This window comes from Pelophylax lessonae (assembly GCF_965119305.1).
Source record: "Pelophylax lessonae genome assembly, chromosome: 5".
Lineage (NCBI taxonomy): Eukaryota > Metazoa > Chordata > Amphibia > Anura > Ranidae > Pelophylax > Pelophylax lessonae.
This window is the reverse complement of record NC_138772.1, coordinates 175,371,363-175,385,809: the sequence shown is the minus strand read 5'-3', so window position 1 is coordinate 175,385,809 and position 14,447 is coordinate 175,371,363. Positions and strand designations below refer to the sequence as shown.

Genomic DNA, 14,447 nt, shown 5'->3' with positions numbered 1-14,447 from the left:
GAATTTCCCGGGCTGTGACTTCCTTTTCACAAGATGAAGAAACTACATCTCCCAGGCTGCTTTGCAAGATCCAGGAACTAGGCTCCCTCTAGTGGTAGCTGCATGGAATTTCCCAGGCTGTGACTTCCTTTTCACAAGATGAAGAAACTACATTTCCCAGGCTGCTTTGCAAGATCGAGGGTGCACGGCTGCACCGCACGGCACTATGGGGGAGGTTATTTAAAGGAAGAGAGAAGCGCGCGAAAGGGGGGGCCTTTCTGTGCTGGACTCTGAGGAACCAGCGAGCGAGAGTGAAGGACTGACACTGGATATTGGGCCAGAGCCTTTTAGCCTGGAGGGACGACGTGGAACCGTCCCATCTCAAGCACGAGGCACATTCCTGGAGGTCATACTGCTGTTTGCCGAGACCGGAAGTCATCCGCCAGAAGGACCCCGCGCGGCTGGCATATAGCCAAAGGACTGAGACCGCAGTGGAAGCGCGCGAAGGAGAAACTTCTGTTGGTGAGAGGGCACATGCCCAATAACTGACTTTATCTGCTGAAGAGACAGTTTTATCTACAGATAGCGGTAGCGCAGCAGGAGGTGATAAAACCCCGGGGTTTATCACCATACTCTCTCAGGAGACTCATAGACAAACAATAAGGTCTGTAAAGGAGTCGCCAGAGGCTTATCTCTCTCGCAGAAGTTATTGCTCAGTTACGCAGACACCCTGCGGTGACAACTAACAGCTCGTTGTTTTTTTTCTCTCTTGATCTTTATTCCTAATCTGGATTACAAATGAGCTCTATTCAATAACCTTGCTAGCGAAGATCAACAAGAAAGAAGAGAACTCTGGGGGAGGGACTCAGATAGGCCCACCTACCTGGTACTGTGTCTAGCCTTAATGCAAGAGGAGTGTGGGGGCATTCTTTTACCTTTTTAAAGCTGTTTTAAATAACCTTTTATGGACTTGTATTGTATTGTATTGTATCTCCCCTATTCAATTTGATACATAGTAAACTAAGTTTGGTTAATTACAATCTTGTGCGTTGTTCCATTGTGTCACCCAGAAGGACTACTATTCAAGAAGGTAACAAGGTATTGTTGCATAGTGAAGTATTGTATTCCAACCTGTGTATCTATTTGATAGTCCAGTCCTATTCTGGGTCAGTTGTGCCTGAGGAGGGATCGAGCCAATTTGATTGGGTTGTTAGGCAGGGTGTAGACCCAATAATATAATCAGCAGCTCCTGCGGGGGTGGCGCTACACGTGTATGCTATAAAGTTTAACAATCAGCAGATAAAGATACTTCAAACACCAGAGTGTGCGGACATGATACAGGAGATGGTCACAGAGTGTGCGGACCTGGTACAGGTGACGGTAAGAGAGGGTGCGGACATGGTACAGGATACAGCCAGAGAGCGTGTGGACATAGTACAGAAGACGCTCAGAGAGTGTGCAGACATGGTACAGAAGAAGGGCAGAGAGTGTGCAGACGTGGTACAGAAGATGGTAAGAGAGTGTGCAGACATGATACAGGAGATGGTCAGAGAGTGTGCGGACATGGTACAGAAGACAGTCAGAAAGTGTGCGGACATGGTACAGAAGACGGTCAGAGATGCGTGCGGACATGATACAGGAGATGGACAGGGAGTGTGCGGGCATGATACAGGAGATGGACAGAGAGTGTGCGGACATGGCACAGAAGATGGTCAGAGAGGGTGGGGACATGGTACAGAAGATGGTCAGAGAGTGTGCGGACATGATACAGGAGAGGGTCAGAGAGTGTGCGGACTTGGTACAGGAGATGGTCAGAGAGTGTGCGGACATGGTACAGAAGATGGTCAGAGAGTGTGCGGACATGATACAGGAGAGGGTCAGAGAGTGTGCGGACATGGTACAGGAGATGGTCAGAGAGTGTGCGGACATGATACAGAAGACGGTCATTGAGGGTGCGGACATGCTACAGGAGATGGTCAGAGAGGGTGCAGACACAGTACAGGACTTGATGTGCACCTCCAATCCAAACACAGCTCTGTAGCCCCCCACACACAGAACATCCAGCAGATTACCCCATGACCACTCACCTGCAACTGTGGTGCGTGCAGCATCTCCCCCTGCACCTCTGGCTGTCAGCTTATTAAGAATTGAGAGGGTGGAGGACGGTAGTTCTGTGGTGCCCACGAAGTCTCCCTCCAGCTAGCAGGTGTCTTTCCTGTGTACAATGGAGAGAGACCTCCGACCCTGGCAGCTAATCGGCTTCAGTGTACATGTGAATTGCTTTGCTTGTACACTAAAGAAATAAGCCGATTAGCTACTTGGGTCAGAGGTCCCTCCCCTCTCCACTGTACACAGGGAAGACACATGCTATCCAGAGGGAGATCCCGCGGCCATGTTTTCACAGCCGGAATCTTCGGCCATCCCAAAGATCTGACGGGTTGCCCACAGAACACTGGGACAAAGCCAATTTCCTGCGATTTTTCCGGGGACACAGACGGACTGGGGCATGGGTCTGAATATCTTTAATGTCCGGTGAAATTCAGGACTGTTGCCAACTATGATATTGTTGCATTTTCTAGCATGCACCAGTCTTTGGTAATTGGTCTTTGGTAACCCCCCCCATACTTTTTCGTTATTGTGTAGAAATAGAAAAACCTGGGTTTACCATTTCATTTTTACATGGCCTTACAAGCAAAGGTTGAAAACATTATTCTAAAGCAGTGTTTCTCAACTTCGGTCCTCTGGGCACACTAACAGTCCAGATTTTAAGTATTACCTTGGGGAGATGCAGACTAGAAAACTGCAATCACTGAGCATCAAATGATATCACCTGTGATGTATTTCAGTTTTCTTGCAAACCTGGCCTGTTAGTGTGCCCTGAGGACCGGAGTTGAGAAACATTGTTCTAAAGCATAAAAATGCAGCAAAGAGCCTCTAAAATAATGTATATGAAACAGTAAATTAATTTTAAAGTATAATTTCACATTAAAAAAAAAAAAATTATAATAAATAAATAAACATTTTTTTGCAGTTAAAAAAATTTCTATAATTTTTTTTTTTGTAGGAGCCTGGAAAGTAACTTCACACAATGCCCTCCCTGATTATCATCACAGACAGAAATAAACTCCCCATTGAAATCACTGGAAATTGTGGTACCCATGCACAGAAGAAGCTGATAGTGAAGAGGCAGCGTGGCATTGCACAGACCACACAGAAGTCTCGAAGGAGGTAGGACAGGTAAGTGTATCGGGATAACTGAGAGGGTATTGAAGCTCACCAAGTGTAAATCCACTTAAAGTGGAGTTGAAAGCCTAACAATGTGAACAAAGAAAGCAATAAAATCCTGACAGAGTTTCTAACCCTTCCAATCCTTTATTTAAAACCCAACACCAGGAAACCTAAAATATTTACTCTTGTAGGGTTTAAATGTTTGTTTAGTCTAGGAACAGAGGATTAAGGACCTAATATTTACATTACCCCTTAGCTCCTGCAGAGTCCTCTAAGAAGAGACTGGTCCCCTGCAGTCTGCTCTGTAAGCTTGGACCATCGCAGGTCACACTCCAGACTCCTCAGCATACCATAAAGGAGTAATGTTCCTGTTTTGTGTGTAATGATGCCGCGACTCCACAGACCAGAGCTTAAGGCATAGGAGGAGAGCGCTGGAGCTAGGTGTAAGGGCCCTTTCATTCCTCTCCTGGACATAAAAAGCATTTAACCCTTGCAGTGTGGGAAAGAGTGGATTTTTTCATCCTCCAAGAGTTGTAGTAAACTCCCATTGGACATTTGTACCTACAGGTAAGCTTATAATAAAGCGTTACCTGTAGGTACAAGAAATATTTCCTCAACATTCACCATTTGGAAGATATTCAGTATCTTTGCAGCTGGTGATGTCTCCGACGCATGTGCTCTGAAGGAATGGCATACTCCTTCAGAGCTCTGTGCGGCGTCTGGGACTCCCACATGCACGTGGCCAGGAAGATCGTGTGAAGATGGAAGCCCTGTCTGCAGTGACCTGTGTGCTGCTGGAGGGCTTTGTTTCAAGGTAAGTCTTTCATAATGTGCTAGTATGCGTTGCGTTTTTCACTAGGCTGTCAGCTTTGGCTAGGGTCATACCTGGACCCGACAGAGCAGGGATATGCAAACTGTGGCCCTCCAGATGTTACAGAACTACAAGTCCCATGAGGCATAGCAAGTCTCTGACAGCCGCAAGCATTACACCCAGAGGCATAGGCATGATGGGACTTGTAGTTTTGCAGCAGCTGGAGGGCCACAGCTTGCTTATCCCTGCTACAGAGGTTGCACAGGCAGTCCAAATCCTCCAGTATGGCACATCACTACGGGCCATTGCCAGAAGGTTAGCTGTGTCTCCCAGCACAGTCTCAAGAGCATGGAGGAGCTTCCAGGAGACAGGCAGTAACTCTAGGAGAGCTGGACAGGGCCATAGAAGCTCCCTAACCCATCAGCAGGACCGGTATCTGCTCCTTTGTGCAAAGAGGAACAGGATGACCACTGCCAGAGCCCTAGAAAATGACCTCCAGCAAGCCACTGGTGTGAATGTCTCTGACCAAACAATCAGAATTAGATTTTATGAGGGTGGCCTGAGGGCCCGATGTCCTCTAGTGGCCATTGACATTTGCCATTGAACACCAGAATTGGCAGGTCCACCACTGGCGTCCTGTGCTTTTCATAGATGAGAGCAGGTTCACCCTGAGCACATGTGACAGACGTGAAAGGATCTGCAGAAGCTGTGGAGAACGCTATGCTGCCTGTAACATTGTTCAGCATGACCGGTTTGGTGGTAGGTCAGAGATGGTCTGGGGAGGCAAATCCATGGAGGGACGCACAGACCTCTACAGGCTAGACAACGGCACCCTGAATGCCATTAGGTATCGGGATGAAATCCTTGGACCCATTGTCAGACCCTAGGCTGGGGCAGTGGGTCCTGGGTTCCTCCTGGTGCATAACAATGCCCGGCCTCATGTGATGAGAATATGCAGCCAGTTCCTGGAGGATGAAGGAATTTATACCATTGAATGTCCCCCAGGCTCGTCTTACCTAAATAAAATAGAACACCTTTAGGATATTATGTTTCACTCCATCCATGCCGCCAGGTTGCACCTCAGTCTGTTCAGGAGCTCAGTGATGCCCTGGTCCAGATGTGAGATGAAGTACCACAGGACACCATCAGTCATCTCATTAGGAGCATGCCCCGATATTGTCAGACATGCATAGAAGCACGTGAGGGCCATATAAACTACTGAGTACCATTTTGATTTTCGGGTTTCCTTTAAAATTCAACCCTCCGTAGGTTGATAATTTTTAATTCCATCACATCCTTTCATTCCTAACACATTGCCCAGTCCATATCAGTATAGATATCCAGCATGATATTTTTCCCCATTGAGATTTGATGTGTTTTCAAAGTGTTCCTTTAATTTTTAATATATATATATATATATATATATATATATATATATAAGATTAACTAAAACCAGTGTCCAAATCCAGTTTAGAGGTCTATTTCTGTTGTGTTATATTTTCTTACATTTTCTTGAGACCCTTTTAAAATATGAAGAAATATTGCTAAGAATGCCAAATACATACCGCTGAGTACATTATCAGTTTTTGTTTGCTAGATGTAGTGAGAGCTTGTGTGATATTTTCTAAAATGGCTTTCACAAGAACACCTGAAAACAAGATGAAATGCTTTGAATTAATTACAAGAATTCAAAGAACACCAGCTGTGCAATTTTTGGCTTAAGTTAAACACCTTCACCTTATTCACTGATAAATATATAAAAATATTTGGTTGTTTACTTCATGGCTGCTTGAGTTCTCACACTGGTTGTCAATTGTTTAGCAAGCTTGTCTTTTACATGACATTTACAAAATATTCACTGCAGGTGAATCTTCCACTTGCATGTGTTTTATATGTCAGTGCTTGATTCAACACCAGTGAATACTTAGTGAACCTCACATTCACTGCTTTACATATATGCACCTGGTGTCTATAGAGTAAAACAACTAGATATGTTGTTTTAAAGTAACAGAGGAACCAGCATCCAAAGTGTACAGTATCTCCCAAGTGTCAGCCAGCCGCAGCTGCAGGGTTGAGGAGAGAGCCCTCCGACAAAGACTAGTAAAGCCGTAAGTGGTGACATCACCCATAGACTTCAATGGCCCATCCGATGTCGGTGTTCCCTTTTCCCCCCCTGAAACCCCGCTGGCTGACACAGAGGAGCTGAATCATGTGAACAGACCAGAGCAGGCTGAATAGGTAAATACTGTATATAAATCTTTCCTAAACAAGTTAGTTAGCATAGCTGTTAGGAGGGGAGAGAGGACAGTTTTAAGAGTAGTTAGTTTTAAGCTGGTTGATAGCATTGTTTATACAGAACAGACTGAAAAAAATCCTGTTGCATTATGGAAGTGGAGCATATGAGGAGTGAAAAACATCTATTTAAAGCCTAATTTTAACTAAAATCAAATAGATAACAATTAGCACAAGGGATTCAACTTACAATCAGTATGATATGTCCCGTGTGCTGATTCATCTTCTTTGTCTTCCTCCATCCCACCCCCTTCACCCCTGCCACCGCAATCTTCTGGCACGCAATAATACAACTAAAGGGCTGTCAGGAGCTCTTATAAAGAGTGTCAGGACTTAAATTACCTGCTGGCGGTACTGTGGTTCCCTGGGAAGACAGTTGTAGTTGTAGTGCCCATCTACAGCACAGTGGGTGTCTCCCAGGAGTCAACATTTTGTAGTAATCAGTCTCCACCTTTATGCTAGCTACTGGGAGGGTACTTAAAGCAGAGTTCCACCCAGTGAACTTTTTTTTTAATAAAAATACCCCCGGGACAGTCAGGGCTAGTGCATTCCACAATGGCTAGCCTCTGATCTGTCCGGGGTTGCACTTACCTGCAAGACGAAATACTTACCTTGAAAATGTATTCTCCAGCGCTGCCATCTCAGGTGTGGGCAGCTTGAAGCCAACGCGATCCTCTTCTGTGTCCTCTTCCATCTTCTTCGGTACCACGATGCACTGCACCGGCCCCGCCGTCACTTCCGGTGCCGCAGCGTCATCCCTGCACAGCTTCTGGGCATGCCCAGAAGCTGTTTTGCAAGGTATGACGGCACCTGCACCGGAACTGACGTCGGGGCCGGTGCAGGCGCATTGATTCCTGGGAGCAATGACGTTCAGCTCCCAGGAATCATTGCATGCCAGGAAGTGACGAATCGCCGTGGCCGCCGAGGGGAGGAAGTAGGAAGTAAGGTGAGTATATTAGCTTCTAAACGAGGTAAGTAGAAAAAAAAAAATTGCGATTATCCATTTGTTTTTCAGGTGACCCGGAGCGAGAAGATGGAGGTAAGTATCATTTTAGGGTGGAACTCCACTTTAACCTCCCTGGCGGTATGATTCTTTTGGATTTTAGGTGCTGAAAGCGGTACCATTATTTTGCATGTAATTCTTGTGAATGAGCAGCCCAAACCAACTGTATACATTTATTATATATATATATATATATATATATATTATATATATATATATATATATACACAGTTTGTTTGGGCTGCTCATTCACAAGAATTACGTATATATATATATATATATATATATATATACACTATATATATATACACACACATATATACACGTGTATATATATATATATACATATATATATATATATATATATACATATATATATATATATATATATATATATATACATATATATATATATATATATATATATATATATATATATACATATATATATATATATATATATATATATACATATATACGTATATATATACACACACTGTATACACTGTATATATATATATATATATATATATATATATACACACACACACATATTTACATAAAAAGTACAGTAAAACTGCAGGAAAGGGCACTGGGGGGCAATGTAATGTGATTTTTTTTATTTTGAATGATATCAGTGTGTTTGGTGTGTTTTACATTTGAATTTGCCGCCGGTTCCACCCCCCGGCGGACATCACGTCGCCGGAGACGGAAGTCGGGGCTCGCAGACGATCCGGAGGAAGCTCCGCCGCCGCATACCGCCCGCATTCTTCGCTGGATCCCGGGGAAAAGGTAAGTAAAACCTCTACCAGGATCCAGCGATCTTCCTAGCGCTACCCCGAGTGTGGCTCAGGGTTACCGCTTTTGGCTCTAAAATCTAACCCCGAGTCACGCTCGGGAATACCGCTAGGAAGGTTAAGTACCTCTTCTGCTGGTACACCTTGCCAGTGTTTTGATTTGCTTGCTATGTCAGCAAGTTAGATGCTGCTACCTTTTATCCTGCTCTCAATCTTCCTCTTGTCCTGCATCCTATAGCTTGCAGTCAGCTGCCTAATATCTGCTCCCCTTGTTCCTGTACCCAGTCCTGGTTCCCCCTTTCCTTGTATCTCTCGTATTCCCTGTGACCTGTGCTTCCATTCTTATATATATATATATATATATATATATATATCGTACATAGTGTATGGCTATAGTGTGCAAGACATAGTGTATAACACACACTTTTTTCCCTTGAAAATAGGTGTCAAATCATGTGTGCCTTTTATACGCCAATATTTTACCTGGCTGACTCGCAGGGGACTCGCAATGACATCAGGTGACTTCAGATAGAAAAAGATGCTCCCTGATGGAAGGCTGGAACTTCCAATAGTAGTGACTCGCACGGTTCTGTGTGCGGCCGCCATACTGAACCGGGGCCAATGCGTAGTTGAAAGCCGAGTCCTACGTGCGGACTGGAAGTGACGCCTGGATGACGTCACCGGAAGTAGCCGGAAATAATGCCGCGGGGATCCACAGAGGCCAGGCTGGGCGGATGAAGTATCACAAATGCTTCTGAAGAGCTTCTGGTTGCCACAACTACATGTTTCGCTATATATAGCTTTGTCAAGTAGTAATGTCTTAGTTGTGACAGACCACTTTACTAGGAGCTTTTCCAACACAAGACAAGAAGGCTAGCACATTTGCCAAGACACTGGTTGAAAAGTTCTTTGTTCATTATGGCCTGCCGCAACGTTTACACTCTGACCAAGGTCGGGACTTTGAGAGCAAGTTGATTCGGAAACTATGTGAACTGTTGAACATACAAAAATCAAGAACAACACTGTATCACCCTCAGGGGGATCCTCAGCATGAAAGCACCTAGCTGAATATGTCACTCGTGGACGCTGACGTTATATAAAATGCCTAGTGACCTTTGGAACCACAAGTATTCTTTTCAACACAAAATACACTGACAGCAGTTGGGATCTTATTAACATCCTTAACCTTGGATTACAAATATCACATGAAGAGTGATAAAGAGCTCCAAATGCCAGTGAAGTAGTGCAAGGCCTTGCTAGCATAGGTACTACATTCTCTTCGGTTCTTAAAGGGGGCTTCTGTAGCTGTCCAGCTAGAACCTGTCCTAGGTTGCTAATATGACCTACATGCATATACAGCTAGACCTGTTAATAACCTCAATACAGTGCATATGTTTATATGTGAGAGACAAAAGCAGAGTTATTTACTGTGATTTCATGTTTGGATGTCACATAACAGTTGTATGTTGTGTTCACAGAAGCAAAAGGAAATTTGCCTGTAAGATTCATTTATATGCCTGTAAGGTAAGCTCAGACAGAGCAGAGTTGAAACCAGAAAGCACAGAGTTAAACTTTATTACCCATAAGGAGTTTGTGGCCAATCACAGCCAATCTCATACTCAGCAACAGTCTTGGCCAATTACAGCCAGCCTTACACTCATTTTTTGTCTCTGAAGCCTCATGCTTCAGCCAGCCTTCTCATTTTCCACTACAGAAGAGAACTGAATAGACACACAGATCCACAGAGCAGTTTTATGGAAGCAAGTGGCCAAAAATAGGTAATTAACAGTTATACATGTTCCTATTGTTAGTAATGTGATTAGAGCTGTATACTGAACTAGTTATGTGTTCACTTGTAGTTCCACCAAACTCGAACACGAAATCAAACAAACAAACAAACTATCAAACTTCAAAAGTTATATCGAATTCAAACTATCGAACAAACCCAAACAACTCTAACAACTCAAAACCAAACCCAAGCAAACAAACTCAAACAGCAAACAGCAATAGAGAGAGAAATATATCCACCATTTGTTATACTGTATTCAGCACATGTTGTACATGGACTGTCTGCTGCAAAAGTGTCACTGTTATCTATGAAGAAAAGTTGAAGTTAATAAAGAAGATATCTTAAGCGTTTGGTGTGCTCTTTAACCGCTTTACCTCTAGCCACTGTGCTGCTACTGCGGAACAGTGGCTCGTTATCGTATAGCGACGTAGACCTACGTCGCTAGACTCCTCCCCTGTAGGCGGCGCTCACGCGCCGCCGGAGGAGCGCTCCCGCTGTTTTCATTCACAGCGGGAGTCGGGCCAGGGGAGGAGCGGCGGCGATCGCCGCTGCTCTGCCCCGATCGTCGGGGAATCCAGTTTGGAGATCCGCCCGCCTATGTAAACAGAGCGGGCGGATCTCCTAAGTGACAGGGAGTGACAGATCGGAGTGTTCAGCATAGCTGAACATCCGATCTGTCCCTGGCTCACTCAGTCACCTCCCCTCCACACGTTAGTAAGCACCAGGCATACATTAACCCCTCCCTCTCCAATAAAATTAACCCCTTCCCTGCCAGTGTCATTTTTACAGTAACAGTGCATATATATATAGCACTGATTACTGCAGTAATGTCACTGGTACCCCCAAAAGTGTCAAAAATGTCAGTCAAGGGTCCGATCTGTCCGCCGCAATGTCGCAGTTCCGCAAAAAAAAATCGCAGATCGAGTTTATTACTCATTAAAAAAAAAAACACCAAAAATTACAGAAATCTTTCCCTTAGTTAGTAAACGCAATAACTTTTGCGCAAACCAATCAAAATATTTTTTTTACCAAACATAGGTAGCAGAAAACAAATTGGCCAAAAATTTAAAAAAAATTTGGTTTTTACATCTTTTTTGGGGGGGAATTTCATATAAAAAAATGTTAAAAATATTGTTTTTTTTTTTTAAAATAAACGCTCTTTTTTTGTTTATAGCGCAAAAAGTAAAAATCGCACAGGTGATCAAACATCACCAAAAGAAAGCTCTGTTTGTGGGAAAAAAAGGACGTAAATTTCGTTTAGGTACAGCGTCGCACGACCGCGCAATTGTCAGTTAAAGTCGCACAGCGCCGAATCGCAAAAAGTGGCCCAGACGTAAGACAGCAAAATGCTCTAGTGGTAAAGTGGTTAAACCTACTGCTTTCCATAGAACGGTATTAGAGGAATTTATAGAGTAACAGACAGTCTGGTTAGACTGAAGTCAGAGAGATCCAATTCTTCTAATGCCACAGCGCATAAGGCACTTTGTAGTGCTGCGCCTGCCACAGTGGAACTATTTTAGCCCTTTGAGGGCAAAGTAATAGTGCTCCTCAACTTGCAGAGTAAAGAGCGCATTTGAGCAGCGGAGCTACATAGAGGCCATAACGTGTGGTTTTAGTCAAACTGCAGCCAACTCTTAAAGTGGCAGAACGGCAAAGATAGACACAGAAAAAGCGCCAACCCTCCTGCGATTCCTAGAGAGAGAAAGAGACGCATGGTGGGAGGCCAAAGTCCAGAGCTAGAGTGCCTGCACCGCTACCCATGGAGAGACCACGTACTGCAGCCAGCTAGTTTCCCGCCACTAGGCCCAAAGCCTGCAGCACAAAGCATCGCAAGTCAGCGCAGAGCATCGCAAGTCAGAGCAGAGCATCGCAAGTCAGAGCAGAGCATCGCAAGTCAGCGCAGAGCAACGCAAGTCAGCGCAGAGCATCTCAAGTCAGCGCAGAGCATCGCAAGTCAGCGCAGAGCATCGCAAGTCTGCATAGAGCATCAGATCAAGAAAAGACAAGTCTCCTTTTAGACTGATATTTGTTCCATCAACCTACAGATCACAGTATCCTGCTCTTCAGAATAAGGTCAGAACTTTCCTTTATTACTTATCATTGCAATAGGCTTGACAAGAAAAAGACATTTTCGTGTTCAGGAATAAAAGGACTGTAAGTAAAAAACAAGGGGCAGTTGTAGTACACGGACTCTAAAGTATTTAAAGTGAATGTCATTTTTTACTGCCTGCACCCTATTGCTATTGCACTTAAAGTGAAAGTCATTTTTATTGCCTGCACCTATTGCTATTGCATTTAAAGTGAAAGTCTTCTTAATATTCTTATTGAGTGTTATAGCATTTAGAGTAAAAATGTCTAAGTCTAGTATTGCTATGCCACTGTTAGAGGATACAAAGATAGATAAGTTAGAAAGTGAAGAGCAAGGGAACCTGTCTGAGGTAAAAGAGTCAGATGCAGCATTAGTCTTGCCCCAAACTGATATATCCCAACCAGACGAACTAAGACGTTCAGAACGTATCAGAAAACCGACCGCAAAGATGCTGGAAAATTTGGAGCAAGAAGCAGCATTAAAAGGAAAAAAGTTCACCAGAATGTATGATAAGTGCAAATTATACATTAAAGATGTTCGTAGAAGGCTAAAGCAAGAAAGTGTAAGAAAACTTGAGTGATATTGTAGAGACGATAGAAGAATCTGAATCAGAGCTCATGGCAGCATATGTCAATCTGCGGTCATCCACGACACCTTCCCAGGATATTGTAAGGAACATGGACACGTGTACTGCAGTCACTAAAGATTTAGTAAAGCTCATGAGAGAACTATCATCTGAAGCTAACAATGATGAAGTTAAGGCAAGAAAGAGAATGAACGAGCTCTTTATGAGAGACTATGCTAGGTCCTTAGGGGGAACCACAATCTCAAGTGGTACTTCCTTCACTAGCAGAAGTGCCAGTAACATATCAGAGTCCTTAAGTACCTTAATAGCCAAAAGAAAGGAACTGGTCGAACAACTTGCTGTCAAGAAAGCAGAAATTGAGATGGAATCTGCCATTGAGGCGCAGCGCCTACGAAAAGCTGAAATGGAAGCTAAAATGGAAAGTCTGGAAAGGCTGAAAGAAGCAAGACTGCCCGTTCCAGAACCTGCTGTATTTTCAGGAGACATATTGAAGTTCATAGAGTGGAAGGCGAGTTTTGAAGTAATCATTGAGCACTATTGCTCCAGGCCAGTTGACAAGTTATTCTACCTTCAGAAATATGTTGGTGGAGAAGCAAAGAAAGCTCTTGAAGGTAACTTCTATAGAACAGACGAAGAAGCCTACAAACAAGCTTGGGAAAAGTTAAATGCAAGATATGGTCATCCTTTCTTAGTACAAAGAGCCTTTAGGGAGAAATTGAATAACTGGCCTAAGATAGGTCCTAAAGAACATTTCAAACTCCAAGAGTATGGTGACTTCCTGCAAGCAAGCAGCAATGCCATCCCACATGTACGAGGACTAGAAGTACTGAACGACTATCTGGAAAACCACAGGATGCTAGCTAAACTACATGAAGGAGTGGCTTCTAGGTGGAATCGCTATGTGACTGAACAGTTAGATCTAAATAAGGACTTCCCAAGTTTTGAAAAGTTCTCTGAGTTTGTCAATAAGGAAGCACGAATAGCATGTAACCCAGTAACAGCATCTTATGCCTTAAAATCCTTAGAAGAAAGGCCTGCGAGAGATATAAGACGTTCAAGAGCAGCTAGCTTTGCAACCAACACCAAAGTCACTACTGGGATCAGTAGAGAGACAGAACTGACAAATCCTCAGACTACCTTTAAGTGTATGTTCTGTGGAGAGAACCACTCCATACACAAGTGCCAACAATTGAAAGAGAAGTCCTCAAATGAAAAGAAAAAATTTGTACTTGATAATCAACTGTGTTTTGGATGCCTAAGAAAAGGACATATTACTAAGGAGTGTAAGAAAAGGGCCACATGTAGTGTTTGCAAAGGACGCCATCCTACACCACTACATGAAGAACGTCCAAAGAAGGATGAATCCTCAATACCTAAAGATGCTGAGGAAGAAAAGAAAGTATCAGTATTCTCTTGCAGAGTAAGGGAAGGACGGTACATCAATGGTCATACCAGTGTGCATTCAAATCCTAAAAGGAGGAATAAGAAGGTATATGCCTATGCACTATTGGACGCCCAAAGCGATGTTACCTTCATTGATCAAGAAATCTGCAAGAAATTACAAGTGGCTACAGAACCAGTGAAGCTCAAACTCACCACAATGATGGGGAGAGATACATTAGTGAACAGTCAAAGAGTCAAAGGATTGAGAGTTAGAGGACTTCATTTAAACCTCACATTAAATCTACCTCCAGCCTATACGAAAGACGATATACCTCTAGATCGAGATCGCATACCTACCTGTGAAACAGCCAATAAATGGGAACACCTATCTGTCATATCACATGAAATGTCCCCGCTGAAGGAGTTTGGTGTTGGACTGTTGATAGGCTAAGATTGTCCCGAAGCTTTGGTACCACGAGAGGTAATCACA

General features: G+C 43.7%; 1 protein-coding gene across 1 annotated transcript in view; it reads right to left on the bottom strand.

The window, feature by feature from the left end:
- Window positions 1–14,447, bottom strand: part of LOC309556067 (prostatic acid phosphatase-like) — a 163,292-nt gene that overhangs the window by 27,315 nt on the left and 121,530 nt on the right. Inside the window, exon 8 of the mRNA XM_082258379.1 lies at window positions 5,584–5,666. Within this exon, the coding sequence (XP_082114505.1) occupies window positions 5,584–5,666 (83 nt within the window). The remainder of the gene's footprint in view (window positions 1–5,583; window positions 5,667–14,447) is intronic.